The 20,894-nt window shown below is 46.2% G+C and overlaps 1 protein-coding gene across 1 annotated transcript; it reads right to left on the minus strand.

Annotated features, from left to right (window-relative positions):
• Positions 1-1,008: 1,008 nt before the first annotated feature.
• clic4 (chloride intracellular channel 4) lies at positions 1,009-20,683 on the minus strand. Its single transcript, XM_083683825.1, has 6 exons — positions 20,271-20,683; positions 7,898-8,007; positions 5,214-5,339; positions 4,958-5,064; positions 3,236-3,417; positions 1,009-2,946 (listed from the first exon to the last, which is right to left on the minus strand). Exons 1-6 carry the CDS (start codon positions 20,337-20,339, stop codon positions 2,782-2,784), a joined length of 759 nt encoding a protein of 252 aa, XP_083539951.1. The 5' UTR covers positions 20,340-20,683; the 3' UTR covers positions 1,009-2,781.
• Positions 20,684-20,894: the final 211 nt, after the last annotated feature.

Below are 20,894 nucleotides of genomic sequence, written 5' to 3' on the forward strand. Positions count from 1 at the left end.
TGGATAAGAGGTCATGCCAATAAATAAATAAAACAGAAATAAAATGCTCTGCTCAGAGATACCACTTAGTAACTATGCAAACAGAGATGAGGGGTGAAAGATGGCACTATAAGTTGTCTGTTTGCCACTTATGTGTCAACAGACACAAACACATACACAGGATAATATAAGTGTCAAGAACAATTCAATAAGACTATAATGTCGTGATAATTCATATTATGGGTTGACAAATTCCTTGGAATTAAAAAAACTGCCCGAAACCAAAACATGCATTAATGCTGTTTCCAAACAAATCAAATGTATGACCTATTATGTATTTGCCTTGCCATTTGGCAACCACAATTATCTTCATAACATGTTGTTGTCTGACTCAGGAGAATATTGCAGTTGATGGTGAGTGGCTCCCTCTGCTGGAGAGGTTGTTGTATTTCTGCTACAGCCATAAGCAGGAACACAGGGCAGCTGTACATGTCAGACACACAATAACCCCTCCTGGTTTCACCCTCATTATCCAATTACCCTAATACCGTCGCCCTGCCTGTAATCAATGTGTGGTCTGAATGATAGCCAGCCTTGTTTTGTTTTCTCTCTCACACACACAGAGCTCCAGTCCGTCCATCTGTTTACGTCTGGTTGGATTTCCTCTCTGTGAGTTACGAGGAGAGAGTGTGTGTTATTCAGGGAGGGGAGAGAGAATGTGTGAAAGGCGATACTTTAATGATCTGGACGGCTCCCAAAACTCAACACCCCCACACCTTTCTGCCTCTTACGAAATGTTGGGAATGATCAGTCTGCAGAATAGACTTGTTTGTGCTCTGAAACAGAGAAAAAATTCCTCTGTGGTGAAAACAGTGTGTGTGTGTGTGTGTGTGTGTGAGGGAGGGAGGGGGGGGGGGTCAGTGAGCAAACAAACATGTTTTAGACCAGCACTTTTGTCTGTAATCAATCAGTAATAACACAAAGTTATGCAACTGTTTACAATTCAAGCATTCAAACCCCCAGTCAGAGTGCCAATAAGAGGTTTATTTCAATTCTGTAAATATTGTTAAAAACGCCATGAGAGCCTGGATCTTTTCTTCGTACATTGACATACACGTCGTAATGCAGTGATTTTTGAAAAAAAAGTATTGCAAACGGGGCAAGAGAAAAACAAAGGCCAGAAGATGTTTCTAGTATTAAAACCCAAGCAGGTAAAAAAGGCCTATTTAACCCCAAATCTAACCCTAACGACTGTATAAAAGTTACACGTTGAACTCTGAACAATCAAAACAAATATTTACAATTCCTTTTATCAAATTTGTTTCATAACAAATGCCTGAAAAACATGGGGATAAAAACAAATAAAAAAACGAATATGTTTTGCTTTATTCACACTAAAGCACTTTCGGAACTATGATTGAATACATTCACTACCTTTGAGAGCATTCTAAATAATGAGATTTTTTTTATTTTTTTATTCCTGTGATTCATTACTGGTCTCCTCTGCTATGCCTGTACTCATAAATATCTTTAGTGTCACCTTTCCTGATGCCTGATCACACATTAGTATCCTTCCTGGTGCTACGAGAGAGAGAGAGAGAGAGAGAGAGACTTTTTGACTTCACTAGTTTAGATAGCAGACGTCATTCTATCCACAGTGAGAGTAATGTGCCCTTCTTCTTTTGGTCAGTGAAGTGTAATATAAGCTACCACTGCTGCCAGCACAACGCAGGCGACAGAGTTCCCTTCATGCATTGGAGACAAAAAAAGACTGCAGATTTCATTTCTGGTGAGATGGAGCCTTGCGTACTATTGACAACGTCAGCGTCTTTGTGGAAACGAAATGTGTGGCTATGAAGAACACTTGATATTTCCATACAAGTTGAAATTATCTTGTAAGCTACATATAGTCTATCATTCCATGGATCTCAGGTTCCACTATCCTGATGTGAAAGCTTTTTTTACCTACAGTATCACCCGGTACAGGAACATTTCTAAAAGCCTAGAGGGAGATTAACGAGCGCTTTGTCATGGATGTCTGCATCCATCGTTGATGTGTGTCCACAAGGTCATGGAAAAACAAACTGTTTCAGAGCATGAATAACAGGTAGTCTTACCTGAATAATAGTTATTCCAATTTATTTGAGCAACGCAACAGTAAAATAAGGCATTCTCTCACCCATAAGTCAACCTCTCTGGTTTGGCCTAGCTTCTAACTTGATGAACCTTCTTTCAAATATTCAAACCAAAAAACACTGAAGCGATCAACACTGTTTAAATCACCTCCTTAGCCAAAAGGGAAAAAATATCAGCCGCATAATGTACTTACGAACATTTTCATAGCAAGCCTAGAAAAAGCTAAATCAATATTAAACAGACAATAGAAAAAACAAAACAGCTTGTGACCGTATACCTGTGTAGAAACAGAGGGTCATCTTGAAGGTCACTTTATAGGGAGTGAGTGTGTAGACCATGACCCTCCCAACTCTGAGAAGCTCTGATACACACCAGCACGTGTCTGACTCTATATCACCTCGCAACAATCATCACGACAAAAAAAAAAAAATGGACAAACAAAATGGACAGTCAGTAACCTTTGAGCCGCTTTATCAACTAAAAGAGATCTTCAAAAAAAAAGAAAAGAAAAAAAAAAGGAACAAAAAAGATTCATGCATTGGGTTTGTTCTAAATGAGGAGAGAAGAAAGGAGTCCATAGTTTTCTTTCTCGTGGATGAACGGACCAGTCCCAGCGCTGGGGGTGGGGTGGGGTGGGGTGGGGGGAGGACGTAGGGTGAGAGGAGCTTATTTGACCAGCCTCTTGGCTACGTCTCCGTAGGCGATTTCGATCTCCTTGTCGCCGGGGCAGGTGTTGGTGAACTCCTCACGCGTGTAGGCGTTGTTCAGGTACTGCCAGATGGCCGTCATGTCCTTGGGGATGTCAAAGCCTCTGTACTTCTTGGCCACCACCTGTGGATGGGGGGGAGAGAGAGAGATTGAAGATCATGTTGCAAAACAAACCCAAACTTTAATGCATCAAAACATGCTGTGCCAACTCGAGAGGCTTGTCGTGCAAAATGCAAATACTGTACGAAGTTTGCTTACGCAAACACAGGCATCGCCTTCCGCCCTGGGAATATTTCTTAGAAACGATTTCCGCCGGCAACACGACGATTGAAGACAATAAGGAAATCGGCTGACTCAGCGTTAGTGTAGGAGTGTGTGTGTGTCCTGTGTTAACAGTGCCAGAGGTGGTCACCTTGACGATGTGGAGCTTTGGCAGCAGGTTGCAGTCTGCCAGCGTCATGTCGTCTCCGTCCAGGAACTTGCGGCTGGAGGTCTTGACGTCCTCGATGCTGTTGTGGTCGATCTCGTCTGGCAGCGGAGAGCGCAGGTACTCATCCAGCTTCTGCAGGGTCTTCAGCAGACCACGTTCTAGACCTACAGCACAGAGGAGGGGGGGGTCAGCATCTCAGCGCAACTCGATAAAGACCACGCACAGACACGGGCGAGTCCGGCATCTCAACAACAACTCAATACAAATCACTTCATCATCCATGAGAGCCTGTGTACTTGAACGGTGGGGAGGAAGGGTGTGAAAATCGGGAGCTGAAAAGCCGATTGCAGCAATGAAGGGTGCAAAATGGGACTTTAAGCAGGGTTGAGAAGGGAGATAATGAGGAGCTTAATCATATCGTGGGCACAGCTCCCAAACCGGCTCCGTAAGAGACCGTTCTGAAGCGTGCCACACGAGGGCAGCATTTCCTAGTCAGCGATACTACTTTGACAGTCATTCTTGGTTCCAAGTTTTCTAATAGGACCCCCAAATAAGGAATGGTCTGTGCTGTGCAAACAGACATCGATAGCAGAGGTTAAGACTCTTGATTACTGAATAACTGCATCATCTTACAAAGCCTGACAACACCAGTCGAGTGTAGAGAGAGAGAGTACGCTCATAGGATAACATTACGAGTATGTATGAGGTGTGTTTCACAGTGTAGCTGTCATTAAAGCAGGCCTCTCTCAGTAGATGGGGCATGCTTATCATTCAGATATGACCTTGGGCATTAAACCAGTGTTGACATAAGGCCCATAAGGTATTCAGTGCCCTCCACCACGGTGCGTCAATATTTCTCCAAGGTGGAGAGTAGCCCTCCACGCTAAGATACCCAGGGACATGAATCTGTCATTAACAGCTTGCGGGCTCATCGTAATGGAATGGAATGGAATGGGGAGCGGCATCACGCACACACAGACACACACACACACACACACACACAGACAGAGACACACACACACACACACACACACACACCTCATTCCATTCATTACGAGCCCTCCGCCTCCACCAGCCTCCTCTGGATTTAACACAGTACACAGTAAAAAGACAGTGATAACAGCAGCCAATATTTCTCAGTCTAGTATAAAAAAAACAATATTTCTCAGACAAAGCTTTTGTATACAAGGGTTGTAAATTTACGGTCTAGTAAAATAATAAAACATGTCAGCCAAGGATGCGTTTCTAGATCACGCCAGCGTTATCTTATCTGCTGGGTTTGATAGGACTGTTTATCTGAGCCACGGCATGCTTTCCTTGTTAAACCAAACCCATCAGTGGATGTGCACCAGGCTTTGGGCTTGTATCCATTATATTCCTCACTGTTGGCTTCTCTCTCTTTTTCTAGAGAGCACAGTCCGGTGACATGGAGGTGGGGGCTGGGGACAGGGGCAGGACTGGGGACAGAGAAGAGAGAGGCCTGGCCACCCCAGAAAACAAAAGCCCTGTGTTCCTGTGTTAGGTCCCACACAGCCAATCACCTCAGGGCTACCGCTGTCGCCTAGCAACCGCACCACTCTCTCCCTGCGGCTATGTGACACAAATGAAGACTGGGTACTGGTCCTCTCCTAGCACTCACCTCAGTGTGTGTGTGTGTGTGTGTGTCCTATCAGTATAGTTCCATTGTGAGGATTGGAAGCTCACCCTCGTTGGCATCTGGTTTGGAGTTCTTAATGAAGGCTGAAAACTTGGCAAAGATGTCCATCCCAGCAGTGTTGGACTCGGGGTGTCTGGCGCCAAGCTTGGTGTATCTGTGTACACACAGACACACACACACCTATTTAAATCAATCTGGCACAAGCAGAGACTAGAAGCGTGCAGTGTGTACTCATAGGATCAGTGGTGAACGGGCGGGGCAGACAGACACACGGATAGACAGACAGACAGGCGGACCACTCACTTGGGTGGGCTGAGGACGTCCTCCAGGAACTCCTCGATCTTGTTGACGTCCGTCTTGACCTCCCCGTTGAAGGTGATGAAAGGTGGGTGTGTGCCTGGGGCCAGGTTCTGGAGGTCCGCTGGCTTCCTGAGGACCGAGAGGAGAGAGAGAGAGATGGCCTTTAGCGGACATCTGATGACACTTAGAACAGAGGGACAGAAAACCAGCGCCATCACTGATCACTCACTAGCCTATCACACAGTGAAGTGTCATACTCAGTGACTGGTTTCGGCCTACTCTTAAAGAACAATTCAACAATCATTCAAAATCTGGCATTCGTACATACATTTTTGGACTTTTAAATGAGTGCTATATAGCCATTGATTCCTGAAAAGTATAACTTATAAATGCCTCATGAGCTTAATTCAACTGTCTTACCCCATCAGAACCTCAAATATAAGCTTGTTTCACTGAATTGTATGTAAACAATCTCATGAATGGTCAGTTCTTGTATCTATAGCTCTGTCTATGAATGAGAGTCGTTACATTTCTCCAGTCCCATCCCTCAGCTGTTTACCAAAAAAAGTGGCGGGGAGACCACTTTGTTTAAAGGGGCAATCTGGGATTCAAACAATAACAATCATTCTGCCATTATAGGCTGTATGGGCAGTGGCCTGTGTATTCCTCTCTCAGGTCAGTGGAGGGGGCTGTGGCCTCTGCATGGGAGGGATACAATGTGCTGTTCCATACATGACTGTTCCAGATCTCTCCGTCCCTCCTCCCTCAAACTGAGCAGCACAAGGTCCTGTGTGTGTGTGTGAACGTGTGAGTGTGTGTGTGTGTGTGTGTGTGTGTCACAGCATTCCTCTGAGAGAGAGCACGTCGTGTTCCAGACATCTCTGGGAGGTGAGATATGATGATGCACATGATGAATGTGTGATGAATGACCTGTCAACACAATGCACTTCATGTTTCATATTCCATAAAGACCTGATCATTGTCTTACACACCAAGAGCAAAACCACAACAAACTGTACAGAACTGGCCCCTTACAACATCAAGAATAGTTCTTTGAGGTAAATACTCCAATAGGAGTGCATTCTCTTTGATGCAGAGAACAGCCCATTGTCACAGGGATGGAACTGATCCATCCATACGGACTGCTAACATGCAGTAGAACAGTGTACACAGTATGCAGAAGTTAAGATGTCCCTTCAGAGGGAGACGTGAAAACGGCAGGCTCGTACAGTTCAGTAGGGACCAACCAGTCCAGGGGCACCAAAACAGGAAGTTACTTCACATCTTTGGCATGAGCACAGGAAGCACTCTTTCAGTACTAAAGGACCTCTCCCCCCCTATGTGGGGGTTGAATGCATTCTCTCAAGAACTAAAAATGATTTAAATCGCACAAAATGTTATTCATAGAATAAAGCCAAAAGTGACTTTTTTGCCAGGTTTTCCATGGCAAGGACACAAGACAATAGAAAATATTGAATAAACTTAATAATCTATCTTTCCCGATGGAATATCGAAAACCACGGCACATTGGTTAGAACTGAAGTCCACGGTTCTTAGTTTCCATTGTGCAATAAAATAAAACTCCCTCGTGCAATACGTTGGCCCCTTCTGTTAACCAGAGATCCCACACTGTACCATACTATACGTATGGAAACTAAGCCTTTATCAGTCCATTAAAAAAAAAAAAAAAAAAGAGCAGAGCAGTACGTGGTCACAACAGCTGAACAAAGACATGTTTGACGAGAGAGGGGGAAAACAGACACTGTTAAGTGGGCGGACATCGTCCAATGCCTTTTACAAGACCTCTGCTAGCTCGTTTCATGTTACACGGCCTCAAGACTCATGTGTGTGCGTGGGCAAACCCATTTACAGACACACACGTACACTCACTACACCCCTGTGCCTCTAGACAGATGAGAAGGTAAAGTTTAAACGGCGTACTCCATCTAGTTTTGTTTCAGAGGTCTTCCCAGGAGAGTAGTTGCTCAGCCATGAAGAAGCATCTGTGTGAGTGAGTGTTTCCCCTCTGCAACACTTTATCTGGGAGCCTGCACAGTGTCTGAGTCAAACTGAAATGCTGAAAGGCCCGTGGAAATTAAGAGTCGCATTTGACCATATCTGAAAATAATCAGACGTATGCCAACTGCAAGCTTGGCCTGGAAAATGGAAAACCAATCAGGAAGTCTTTAGATGACTCACACAGAGACATAATGGTGGGGTAAGGAGCTGGCAGCATTGGAAGACGTGTGGGGAAGAAAGTTTCTGCTGCAGCCGAGGCTAAATAGTGTTCATAATTGCTTTGGGAGGAGAAGATGATCCGTTTTGATCCCGCTTTTGATTTAGGAGCTTGAAAAATAACATGTTACCCCCCCAAATCTAGGGACGAAGTGAGCACAACCTCAAATAGCCGCTCAGGAAAGGAGCTTGTTTATTTTCCAGATTTCTGCGGGGTTGGGAAAGGTCATGGGAAAACCAAATAAGCAGTCGGGGCGGTGAGCCTGTTTAAGGTGGGGCTGGATCAAAAGGTTCTGGCTGAGCCACTAAAGTCTTTGTGGAGAGCCCAGAAAAGCTGTGGGAGGCGATGACAGAGGAGAGGAGAAGAGAGGAGAGGAGAGGAGAGGAGAGGAGAGGCCCTCCCCTGGCCTGCAGTGAGCCGGTGTGGTGTGGTGGGAGTCTTGTACACTCACCTCTTCAGGTCCACCGTGGTGACGTTGAAGACCACGCCCTTCAGCCACAGGATCATGAAGAGTCTCTGGGAGAACGGGCAGTTCCCGATGCTCTCACCATCACTCCCCGCCTGACAGAGAGAGAGAGAGAGGAGATATTAGGTAAGATTACATGACCAGTAGCACAAGTTATGGATAACGGAACATAATACCATATGGTATTACAGCAAAGCCAAGAGGAAACTGTTAAGGGATGTGATGTGTTTTCTCCTTATAGGAGTCGATCGCACAGATAAAAAAGGAAATACCACGACCGTACATGGATTAGAACTCAAAAATCCAAGATGTCTGACAGAGAGCAGATCTAACGGCATCTAAAATGGGTCTCGCAGGCTGATCACAATCGAGTCACAGTTTGATTCTTAAATGGAAAAGGTCTTGATACGCTGATATTATCAGATCCCTGTTGCACAACCTGCTAAGCCCACGGGTGTTTTACAGCACTCACCCGGAGCAGACCTATTTGGAGCAGACAATGATTCTTTCACACAGATTAGAGGCCTGGCTCCCAGAGACCCAGAGAGAGAGAGAGAGAGAGCTGACCCTTCTGCTTCAAACGCTTTAGCACACTTCTACTAGAGTCTCCATGAATCCACGGTGCCAGCAGCCAAGTGTAACAGAAACCCTCAAAGTGACTGAGAGCAGGAGGACAGCTTCTTGTTCCCTCATTCGCTAGACTGACCTACAGAGACTCGGCCAAAGACTGAGTGGGAGGAGAGGGAGATGTCGGCCAAGTGAAGCCAGCGTGCTTTGTCCATCACATTGGAGGCATCATCTTTTATTTAAATTATTTTAAAAACAATGACATCATGTCACCCAAACAAGAGACTGAGACATGGGTGGGTCAAGTCCAGCCCTCTGTAAATCATTTGCTGGCTGTGTGAAAGAATTACGCTGATTCAAATTAACCTCCATCGACGAGGGAAATTCACAGCTACCCAAAATAGATCAGACAACTTCACCTCTACTGCATGAGGAACTACTGTGTGTGTGTGAATAATGATGTATACAGCCATAACTCGGCTCCCAGCAGGAAATGGAAGGCAGTGAGGAGGATAGTGTAAACACTGGGCACTCCTATAAACACAGCAGAGATCTCAGACTATCACCAGCTATTCCACACTTCAGCCCTCCCTTTCTTACACCTCGAACTCTCAATAAAGGCTCTTCAGTACTAGTATGCACCAGCTTACACTGCATAGTATTTGTATGGAAGAGTGAGAGAGAGTCAAGAGAAGGGGGAGGAAGAGAGGCTGAGGTGGTAAAGGTGGTAAATAACACATTGGCTTGAGTAGTTAATGCATCTACCCTTCCCTCATGCACTATTAATATGCGTAAAGGCATGTATAGGGTTATTACTCATTAGCAAAGTGAAATGCAATATTCATGACTAAAGATAATGCTTGTGTAAGCACGCCAGTGGTCTTTGATTTGAGTCCTGGTAAATAGGCTACATTACCAGCTCTTTCTGAGTTTGTGCTTTGTGCTTCTTGTTATCATAAAAGTGCCACAAGGTAAAGTTGATCGACTCTTTCAAGACACCAATGAAAAGGTCTTATTCACTTGAGGGAGGCAACTTGTGCTGCAAAACACATGACACTGTCAGTCACTCTTAGTTACTAAAATGTATTCCATCCAATCCACTTGGTCTTTTGGAGAGGATCAACTCAAGCATAAGCCTCATCAACATTCATTTTAATTATCAATGTATTTTGCTATTACAGATTACCACAACTGGTGATGGAGTCTTCCATGGGGACGGTGAGCTCACAGAGGAATGCCATTGTCCTCCAAGCCAGTTCATTTCTGAAGAATGCCCAGTATTCATCCATTCAGGAGGACTGGCACTGAAGGACACTCAAGCATTGAGGAATGGAATTAATCCCCTCACTGAGTCTATAACTGTAGCAAGTCTTCTCTCAAGGGCTGTACTCTCTTCCTTCAATGCCTCTGCTTCTCCTCCTGTCTATCACTTTGTATACAGTATGTTCATATTTCCCTCCTCCCCAGCTCTCTCTCGCTCTCTCTCTCTCTGCAATGCTAAAGGCAAGCTCCCACTAATTAAAATAGCATGCCACCATGTTCTGAGTTATGGACTGACAAACTTGTGCCAAGTTAGGGAGAGGTTAACGTGACAACCCTAGTCCTTATGAAGTGGTACCGACCCATCAAGCTAAACTCTGTGCTTCTACAAGCACAAAACAGACCCCGCCACAATCAAACTAAAAACACATGAACAGACAAAGAAACAGAATTAAACTATTATCTTTAATGTTTGTTTTACTATTTTCCTCCTGAAATAGCAGAGGCTTTGTCCTGATATGTCCTCTGATGAATAGGGGACTTTGTTCCAGAATGTTCCGTCTCTCTCCAGTGGCACCCTGCTGGTGTGTACAGGCTATCGGCCCCTCTCTGGTGTTTTCCTCTCTGGAGGCCCAGTGTGTTGTCTCTGTGTGATCTCTCTACTGGCTGGCTGGCTGGCTGGCTGGCTGGCTCAGACCTGATGTTCCTCTGTTGTCCTGACTGAATTCAATATCTGAAAAGGTTGGATTAAATCACAGCCTTTGTTAGATGAGATATCCCTTTATGGTTCGATCCCTGCCTCAGAAAGGGCGTTTGCTCGTAAATGTGGAACCTCGGGCCATCACAGAGAGGCCAGTGGTTGATGGCTGCGCGTGGGACGATATCAGTGGTTTAATATCTTTATATTCCCCATAACAACACTCCCGATGGAGAGAGACGTCTTCATGTGGGTGACTATGAGTCAAGGGTGGAAATGAGAAGGCGACATCGGTGACTGTTACCATGGCGATAGCCAGACACGCAAGACACGTCGAGTACAACCGAGAGAGGGGATTACCTTTTCACACAGGTATCTGTTTTGAACAGGGTCACGTTGTGAAGGACAAAATGGCATATGAAAGAACATGGCTTTCTTCCTTTCTAAGATGAGGATACAGTAATGGAGTGAGCAGCTTTTGGGGTGACCTCATCTGGTCAGGCTCCAGAGCTCCTGGTCAGAGGGACGGCCACACAGCTGAGAATCTCTCTCTCTCATGGCACTGATCCTATCCACTGGAGACTGCAGCAGCAGCCCTCTGCCAGGGACAAAGATATCAAACAGCTCCAGAGAGCCCTGCTACTGAGCCCGCCTGCTCTGAGACAGAGAGAGGGAGGGAGGCAGAGAGAGAGGGAGGGAGAGGGGGGTGGTGGGGGGGACAGAGAGATAGGAAGAGGAGGTTAATGGTGGGGGAGGAAAAACATACAGGAGAGATGATTGGTGGTGTTAGCAGAAATAAGTAAGGAGATGGAGAAGACAATAAGGATAGAAAAGAGCGGTTGAAGGGGAGGGAGGGAGGGAGGGAGGAGAGGACTGAGAGGGGATAGAAAGCAGAGAAGAAGCCACACCCTTCAGAGCATTATTAGTATCAGAGGCAGTGTGCTGCTCCCCCTCCTCCCTCTCTCCCCCCTCCTTCCTTCTACACTCCCCCCTGCCCCTCTCCCCCAATCCTGGGCCCCTCAGTAGAAGCAGGGGGGCAGAAACTATTTCAGAAATGTCCTGCTAGTCCAACCGAGGAGGGCGCTTGGTTTTGTTTAAATGAAGATACTTGAAGCTGTGCGTTTCCTCTGCTGCGTCTCCTCTAGCACAGCTGCTTCGTTAACACACACACACACACACACACACACACACTCAACTCCCCGTAGCCAAACTGACTCAACAGGGTGTAGCACAGTGAACCGTACGCATTTAGTCACTTAACCCCAGAAAATCTGTTTTTCTTCTTATTGATTCAGTACGAAACAGTAGTCTGCCTTACACATTAAATAACCTCCAGAGATGCTGAATGCCAGATGCAGAGTGTGTGTGTGTGTGTGTGTGTGTGTGTATGTCCTTGAGCACACACATACACTGTGATGTGTGTGTGTAGGTGCTCTGGCCTTCTCACAGTAAACTAAGTGCCAGTAGACAACGGAAAAATAAGAAGCATTCACCAAAGTAAAGAAAGCAGGAGTGATATGCTGTAGACACGTAGACAGGCTGCCACTAGCCTATTTATCTAAGCTTTTTAATGGCATCATGAAACATAGCTTAGCTCAGCCTCTGAGAACTGGTTCAGACACCGTCCCCTCTGGAGTTAGCAGCGTCTCAGCAGGGGTACATCTTGAAGTGTGGACACAGAGCTCCTTATGGAGACCAGAGTCACAGAGGCAGCACAGAGCTCTTTTGTTTGTGGAGAGTTCTTTCCATGTCACTGGATAAAAATAATAATATAAAAAAAATAATACATTTCAAATGAGGTAAGACATGATTTCGGGGTAGCACCTTATATGGTCGTTATAAGATCCCACTGGAGGTGAGTTTATTTTTGGTTTTGGGAAAACAAACCAGCTTCTGTGATTCAGCAGTCATCGTCATTTCAGCTTTAACATGGAAAGAGAAACATCATTCACACGTACTTACAAGTGTGACCAAACGGGTGTGTCATTCACAAGACTTAGCACAATCCTGTTACCTTATTACTTTTCCTCATGTTAACTCACCAACTGCCAAAGAATTCCAGAACACTCACCACCTAGAGTGCCAAGTGTTTTATGTGGTATTTACCTAGCAACAATACTTTGATTGCCTAGAAAATGAAGCATCGTAATTTATGCATGTTTGGTGAATAAAGTCACTCTAGACTCACCTTGGCACTCTAGAATGTTGACGTTGGCGACATTAATCACCCTTGATGATAAAAGGGTTAAAATGAGGAAGGGCTTGCTAACGATTGCATCATATTCCACACAAATTCCCCAGAGTTCACTCAGGCTTTAAATAGGCCTGTATCAAACACAGTGTCATCTGCTACAACAGCTGACTATGACTAACTTAGCTACGGTAGCGTTAATGAGGGAACCTGAGACAACAAATGTGCACGCGCGCGCGCACACACACACACACACACACACACACAGACAGACACACACACACACAGACACACACACAGTAGCTCAGGGACAGGGACACAAGGGGACCTCAGTCAGTCAGTGGCTCGGTCATAGGACACACACCATACTGCCACGTCACCGCTGGTGTGGTCATGAGACATGACACAACTTCCCCCCTCCCGCTGGTCATGGAGCTAACGGTGTAAGAATGACTGTCCTGAGGCTCGAAACAATCACCTAATTATCTTCAGCATACTGTTGTTGCCTTACTGGATACTCAGCACTTCGCACGTCCCATAACATTTTACAACTGGGAACATCACGGCAATAAACTCCTGAGTTACCCCACTCAGCCTCTCTCTCTCACTAACCCGCACTTTACTGTAGTCTAAATTACCAGCCAGGCCTTTTCAATCCGTTTGTTTGTAATAAAAATAATCTATTTCAACGAGCCCTCATCATTGAGGCCAAACCCCTCCACTCCACCAGAGTGGTGAGAGACCAGAGTTCCAGGAGCATGGTCTATTGTTTTGGCTGTGGAGAGTTCTCCCGTTCTCTGCCCCAGGGCTAATTTTAGTAACATGACGGTTGGTGCGCTCCCCGCCACTCCAGTCTAATTTGGGTGGGCTCAAGTTCAGGCTTTTACCCAATATGGAGCTGGCGGCAAACAAGTGCTGCCTTCTCACCCCGCAACACTGGAGGAATGTCCTCTAGGAAGGGCAGGGTACCGCTGCGTCATGGCAACATCCCCCCCCCCCCCCCCCTCCTCCTCCTCAGACTGGCATGCAGGCTGGGCTGGGTCAGGGGACTGGGCTGGGTCAGGGGACTGGGCTGGGTCAGGGAGGGGGGGGTGTGAGTGTAGAGGAGTCAGGCCCTACGGGAAGGGTAACGCATCACACCTTGGTGACTCATGTGGACGTCAGGGAGTGGAAACCTACCCTCACCCAGACACAGGCCCACTGAGTTGGGACACACATCAGAGGAGTTAGACCTGCAGTGTAGAACTCCAGGTGTAGAAGGAAATGATTGGCTGAGGGGTTGGAAACAGCTGAGGTGGTAGCAGGCTTGGGTTAGATACCTGTAAGGCATCACTAATGTGACAGTTCCAGGCAAGGTAGAAGAGCAGAAAATGACAGCGTAGGCTAGGCCTTGATGGAATCCCCAAAAAATGGGAGACAGAGTTGATGAGATGTTGTGAACAGTGAAGAGAAAATACCAAGACAGGTTAAAGAGAGGGAGGAAGAGAAAGAGACAGATGGGCAGGAGAAGTGAGGATGAAACGACTACCACCCTCTGACTGTTTGAAGTGTGTGTTCCAACACAAACAAAGCCCCGCACTGAAGTCTGAATGTGCTGTGACTAGCCTCCACCTCCTTACACAATAACAGACCTCAGACAGATGACTCAGAGACACATTCTGCATCCCCCTTCCTCCCCCCTCTCCCTCCACACACACACACACACACACACACACACACACACACACACACACACACACACACACGGTGCTCTTAAAATTCAACATTTAGCCTTTATACATGCCATCAAAGCTGATGAAAAGTGGAGTGATTCCCTGAGGAGAAGTCTGCCGTCTAGACCACTCTGAGCTAGTCCTCGCCCCACAAAGCTATGGGCGTTTGCCAGATCTGCATGGCAGCAAAGCCTGTACCATGGCCACACAAACAAACAGTAGCCTCATCGCTCATTTTAAACCCACGGTGGGTCCAATTGGGCCCGAGCCCCAGACTTTCCACCATTGACCTACAGCCTATTCTCTCAATTCTATACTGGATGGAATCCAGTTTGGCAGACGAAAAAGGCCCAAAAAAGCTTACGTAGGCCTACTCATAAACAGAAACATGACGACTGCTTGAGACAAACACTTACACAAACAAATTGCTGTGAAACCTGTCAGTATACGTTGAATAGCAGAATGACCTTACAACAGTGTCATTTAGCCAGTGGCTGGATCAGTTCCTCCAGTGACATTGGAAGCCTACTGCTAGGCTTTCAATGCCAGGAAAGACCCTATGTGATGGATCTTCAAGGTGTGGAGACTACACTGTTGCTGAGTTGACGGAGCGACGGGTCACATTAGAATCCTGCTACCCTATCCTCTGTGTTCAGATAGCATGGGGGGTTATCTACGCTGGGGGCTTAGCTGGTCGATGCTCATTTTACGCCCGTGTCACTCTGAGGACGGAGGCGGCGCGTGAAACATAAGCAGAGTAGATTGTGTTGAGGCAGATTGTGTTACACTGCCTGCGGGTCGATTCCCCTGCATTTCTGAGGTGGAGGACCCCTCTTAAAGTAGAAATGATGTAAGAGGGGTGAAAACTATGTTAGAGCCTACTTCTGTCTGTAAACCTGATCTGTAAAGTTCTGTGTTTCTGTTGCTAATCATGTCTCAATGACGCCCTTTCCCCATGCATCCTGAACCTTCTCCATGTTCTCCCTTTCTCCTCCCGGTTTCTCTCCCATTTCATCCCCCCTCGTTCCGTGTTGTTTTAACTAAGTCTTGTTTCCTGTCGTTGGTCTGCAGGAGAAATGCCTCATTAGGACTGGGCTTCCTTAGGAACAGTGGGAATGAAATGTCCTCTTCCTCCTCCTAACAAGCACCAAGCCTTTCCTCTGCACAGGATGGCATGAGCACGCAATACATATTTCACAGAGCAAGAGAAGCAAAAGGGTTCCAGGAATTATAGTTCAACTTCAAACCCAGCTGTTGAACATTCCTCATATCGTATGCAAAAGGGCCATTGAAATATCTAACAAAACTGGGCTACAGTTTCTGGAAAACCATAACAATCAGCTCTCTCCCCAAGCTGCTGGTGCGGTACATTGCTGGGTCCATTGGGCCATAGCCCAGTCCTGGCAGAGTTTTAATCATGTTGTTATGAGCCCAGGTGCTGCAGCAGCAAGTCCACAGTTCAGAGCTAACAGACAGCTCACAGCTTCAGCGCTGCAGAAAAGCAAAAGACCATTAATCTTTGTCCCCTAACTCATGATGCTGACTGCAGCAGTACAATAGTGCTTGTGGAAAATAAACTGCTATATTGATTTTACAATAACACAGGCAATTCTCAACAGCTTTCAATGTCACTCAAGTGAGAGAAGAACGTTTTCTTCAAAGTTGAAAGCCAATATGCAAAGAGGAAGCTAATTGAGACTGATATACAGAAAGACAGGTCGAGGACACCTCTTAATACTTGTGTTGTTGAAGAGGTAAGTTGTCAAGGGTTCATGAGATCATGTGATGGGTTGCGCTACACTTCATATTTCTACTCTAGGTTAACCTTTGATTATGTTTTGCCATGCATACAGAGAGTGGAACTCTAGATCTAGCATTTTAGGCAATTTCAACATTGCCATCATTTGGCAGTGGCCAATGGAGTAAAGCAGTTAAGCAAGAGATTTACAAAAAAACAAATAATAAAAAAAAGTGCCTGTTTCTGACATCACTATGAAAGCTATTCCATTTCTTTCTCATTCAAAACTACTAAGCTCACCATCCCACGATAACAGACCTCACATGACAGAGTCACACAGACAAGAAGAGAGAACTGAACATGAGCAGCTCTTTCCTGAAAGTGCCTCCGGCCTGAATATAAAGGAGAAGTCTTTGACCTTGAGGATGTTCTCCTACATCCCTGCAGGGCTTCTGGTCAACAACAAAAAAACAGTGACTGTCTGGTACATTATTGGGCTCCGTCACCATGGTTTCCACATGATTCACAGAGCACACAGAAACACAGACAGGCCCCCTGCCTTCCAGCCATGGGCCATAAGAATGGATCACTTTAGACCTTTACTAGCAATGCCCTTTCTCCTGGCAGGAGGGGATGGTACATGTACACGCCATACAGTGTCCTTGGGTACACTTACGAGCAGAGAGACATGCTGCAAACAGAACTGGAGATAAAGCCTGTCTTCACTGGAGCCTTCTGCAGACTCAGCAGTATTCCTTCCCTTCCTACTCCATACAGTAACTAACAAGAACACATGATCACACTCCACGCAGAAAAGCAGAAACTGTGATTCGGTTCTTGTGCTTCTAAGGGAATACCTGGAGGGCCCTTTAAAAATACTGGAGTGATCAGTGCACATGATGAATGGTGCAGTCTACTAAGAGGAAGTTAATAACGACTACTTGGTCATTCAGGTCACATGCTAGCTGGCTCCATCTGTTACAACGCTTGAGTCTCCCTCGCCGAGTCTCAACCGCTTTCACCAGAAATGCTCTGTTTAATTCACTCAGTTAGTAGAGAAATCAATAAGAAGGAACATGCGGACGGTTAGACCTCCCTTGGACGACTTCAGGGAAGAGGATGAGACTCCAATTAAATTAGGCAGTAATACTGCATGGGGTGGGGTTGGATGTGGGGGCACCAAGATGGAACTATGGAGGTCTTGAAGGGTTTATCGGTAATCACATGAATATCACTCTAATCCCTTGCAGTTCAATGTTCTCATCCTCTGGGCCAAATCATGCAATTCTAGTTTATTCATTTCAGCCATATGTCTGAACATATTCTACGGTTTGTTTTCAAACCACCCAATTTAGCTGCGAGGAGGAGAGGAAGATGTAAGCCGCTCATGATCAGCCCACTAGGATCAACAAGGCCAAAGAATACACACTTCTCAACGTGCCACCTTGTGAGACAATAATTAATCTGCTGAATGACACGAGATCAAGGGTTGACTTTTCACCACAAGGCCACGTCAGTCTCACTCTGAAATAATACCACAGAGCCCAACAGCAACACACCTCTCGCAGTCGAGAGCACTCCTCTACAGTGATGCAAAACAATCCAAAATGTTTCCATGGTGATCTGGCAGAGTAGCAGTCAACATTGTGGACCGTAGATTTAAAGCGGGCAATAACCTTGTGACCTCATCGCATATCAGGTTCGGTCAGCTTCTTTTAGTGGGTCAGACATTAAGTCTGCTCTGCGTCCGGACTGATAGGGAGAGCTCAGGTGTTCAGGCAGGTGATGATGAGTGGGGCTCAGGAAGCAGTAGGGGGCTCCTCGCTAGCCAATGCAGATCACGGCACAACACAGCGAGTGTTATCAGCTGTTCCCAGGGGCTGTGGGTTTGCGGCGTGCCCATGGCAACGCCCATGCCCGTCTCATTGTCTCACGCGCCTGTGTTTGAAGCTCACGGAGCGGGAACAATGATGGACATCCTGGGGCAATCAATAATGGATGCGAACAAGCCTGTACGACAGAGCAGAGAGAGGAACAGGACAGGCCATACATCAGAGCCTCACTGACACTGTGCACACACTGACAGAGACACACAGACACACAATGGGGCTGAGCTTCTGTACACAAGCGCAGCACAGACAGAGCACACAGCACACATACAGAAGGAGGGGTGGGGGGAGGAGGGAGGTGGCCACATGTGTTGAGCCTCCTGGGATGATGTAACAGGTCCTGTAGGCAGTGAGAGGAGGCTGGTTGAGGAAGCTCACTAGCTGTCTCTGACTCACATGTCCCGGTCATCCATTCTGCCATGAGAGGCCACAGTGGACAGAGGCAAACAGCCCAGGATTATTAATGCAAAACACTTATCCTCTCTCAACAAAAGGCCTCTCTCCAGGACGCCTAGGATCCTCTGTGAGTGAAGGAGAACAAAGAGAGAGAGGGAGAGAGCTCCTATATGTCTGACAGAAACAAACTGAGTGACCCTAGACTGATAGAGGCAGAGCGGTTTAGGGCAGACACACAGGAAGGCTTGACCCGAGTTCACTACCCGTCTGTCATAAACCAGAATGTTTAGCATTTTTCTTTCAATAATACCAAGTCTCTCTCGTAAGCTGCTGTGAGGTGCTGAGACTCACTGAATGTGTTCACGTCAAATTTAGCCAGATCTCAATAGATAGATAATCTGACAGAGCATAAAGCGGACTGGTTTTAATTCAGAACTGAACCACATGACACAAATCACTGCCTACATCATAACCAGAAGTGATCCTAATCAAAGGTGAAACACGGCTTGGACGGATGCGCTTACATCACTAGTTAAGTTTGGTTGCAAACCCCCGGGCCGGTGACGTGTTCAACTAATTGAATTCAGGCCCCCATAACCCCCCTCCCACGCCCCTCCGTTTCCCCAGGGTCCCACCCCCATTTCCCTGTTTCCCTCTACAACTCCTCTTTTCCCGCTCTGTAGAGCAACAGGCAGAAGAAAAGAAAAAAAAACTGTTCTCAGATCACGAGCAGGGGGTCTGGGACCCTATCAAACATTTGAATTCAATACCACGTCAGATATCAGCCCCTGAAGCCAGGGATCGCACACTTTCTCATACTGTAAAAACAAGCTCAGGTGTCAATCAGTACTTTACAAGTTAAGAGCTTGGTAGGAACTACAACTGAGCTAAACGGATGAGATGACGGACAATATAGCGTAGCTGCCTGCTTCATAGAGGAGAGAGGAGGGTAGCCCCCCTTCCTTTGACGACAGAATGTTGCCCTGCAGCAAAATGTTTCCTTCCCTTTCACTGAACAATTAGCCTACTTTCACGGCGTTCATCACTTCTTTAAAGCTTTTAAGATGTTTTTTTACTAAATGTTGCACTGCACCATCAGTATGAGCCTACCCTGAACCTCTTCACATACTGAAGGCTATGGTCCGGTGTGTCATGTGATTGGTGAGGACAGTGTACACCTAAATGTATTCAAATCGTATGTGTCTCTATAGACACCATCCATTTTCTCATTATCTGACACTTATCACCTCCTCCTTCCCAAGCCTTATCCTCCATTGACCGGACCACTGAGCTGAACGGACATCCTGTATTTATTACATTAAACCGTTACATTGTTTCAACCACCACCTGGTGCTATAACGTAGCATGTAGAAATGATGTCCATGTTACATTGATAGTATGCCAGGACGAACCCTAGCTTGTCAAGCCCAACACCTTGGATATAATAAAACCACAGCACATTTCCAACAAATGGTGCATTATTTCTCTGTCACTATGGGGAAAAGACGTATCCGCCCTTCTCTCACGACTGACATTGGGCTATGGACCACATGGCCAGAGGGAAACTAGGAGGGTCTTATATTCTTACAAATAAAACACGTTTATCTATGAGTTATTTGACACCTTTGCTTTAAGTAGGTGGTGTCGGAGCAAAAGGTACAAACAACTAACTAAAACCAAATGGTGTTCTACATCAGGGGGCACAACCCCTTTCAACTGTCCCCGGTTCTGAAGAAAATAGCTTTCCCATTTTTGGAAATTAACCATGCCCGAGAACTATATGATTCTTGTTTTGCACCGTTAACGAAAATGTTCACTTATTTACCATGAACCAAAACGGTTGAGAAAACCAAACTTTTTCTCAATGCGACAGACAGCTGCGCCTTCTCAAAGCCCGTCAGAACTTACCTTCACAAAGAGCTCAATAACGGGCTCGTTATCGCCCTTCACTCCGTTCTGAGGTACCGAAAGAGACATGATGAACTTTTAGTAACTTTTCCCAAAAGAAATAGCTCTTATTTTTCCACTCCCGACGGGTTAGCCAATTATTACTCGGTCTTCTTCGCCACCCCTTTACGCAGTATTCGGATAACCGCTTTTTCGAGGAAAAAGGCGAGTGGGCCAGCTGGAAGCTCGCTGTTCTTCTCACACAAGAGCTGGGGAGAAAGTCGACCACAAAGCCGCTCGACCAGTGGTCTACTGGTGCAGCCGTCCACGCAACCGAAACCGTTTTCTTCTCCGATGTTCCAGAAGCTCGAAACAGCTACAAAATCATAGTTGTGAACCCCTTTGCCTGTCTTATTCAATTGCTTGAGTGCTTGGTAGAGACGGGAGGGAAGGAAAAAGCAACGGGAATATATAAAGCCGTGATGTCATCTGCAGAGCAAACAAAAAAAAAAGTGGGCAGGGTTAGAGGAGTCTTCACCGGGAAACGGAGAGGTGGAGGGCTGCGTTAAAACATCCCGACCGAACAGCCCTGGTCTTACACACCCGGCCGAATCATACTGAGGACCGGTATCATTCTTGAATGAA

Source organism: Argentina silus (assembly GCF_951799395.1).
Source record: "Argentina silus genome assembly, chromosome: 13".
Lineage (NCBI taxonomy): Eukaryota > Metazoa > Chordata > Actinopteri > Argentiniformes > Argentinidae > Argentina > Argentina silus.

What these genes read in the sequence shown, in the direction of transcription:
- clic4 (XM_083683825.1), bottom strand. Translation starts at nt 20,339, where the DNA reads ATGTCTCTTTCGGTACCTCAGAACGGAGTGAAGGGCGATAACGAGCCC. An exon ending in TTATTGAGCTCTTTGTGAAG is followed by an intron (nt 8,008 to 20,270) that starts GTAAGTTCTGAC and finishes TCTCTCTGTCAG; the next exon opens with GCGGGGAGTGATGGTGAGAG. An exon ending in CAAACCAGATGCCAACGAGG is followed by an intron (nt 3,418 to 4,957) that starts GTGAGCTTCCAA and finishes TCTGTGCTGTAG; the next exon opens with GTCTAGAACGTGGTCTGCTG.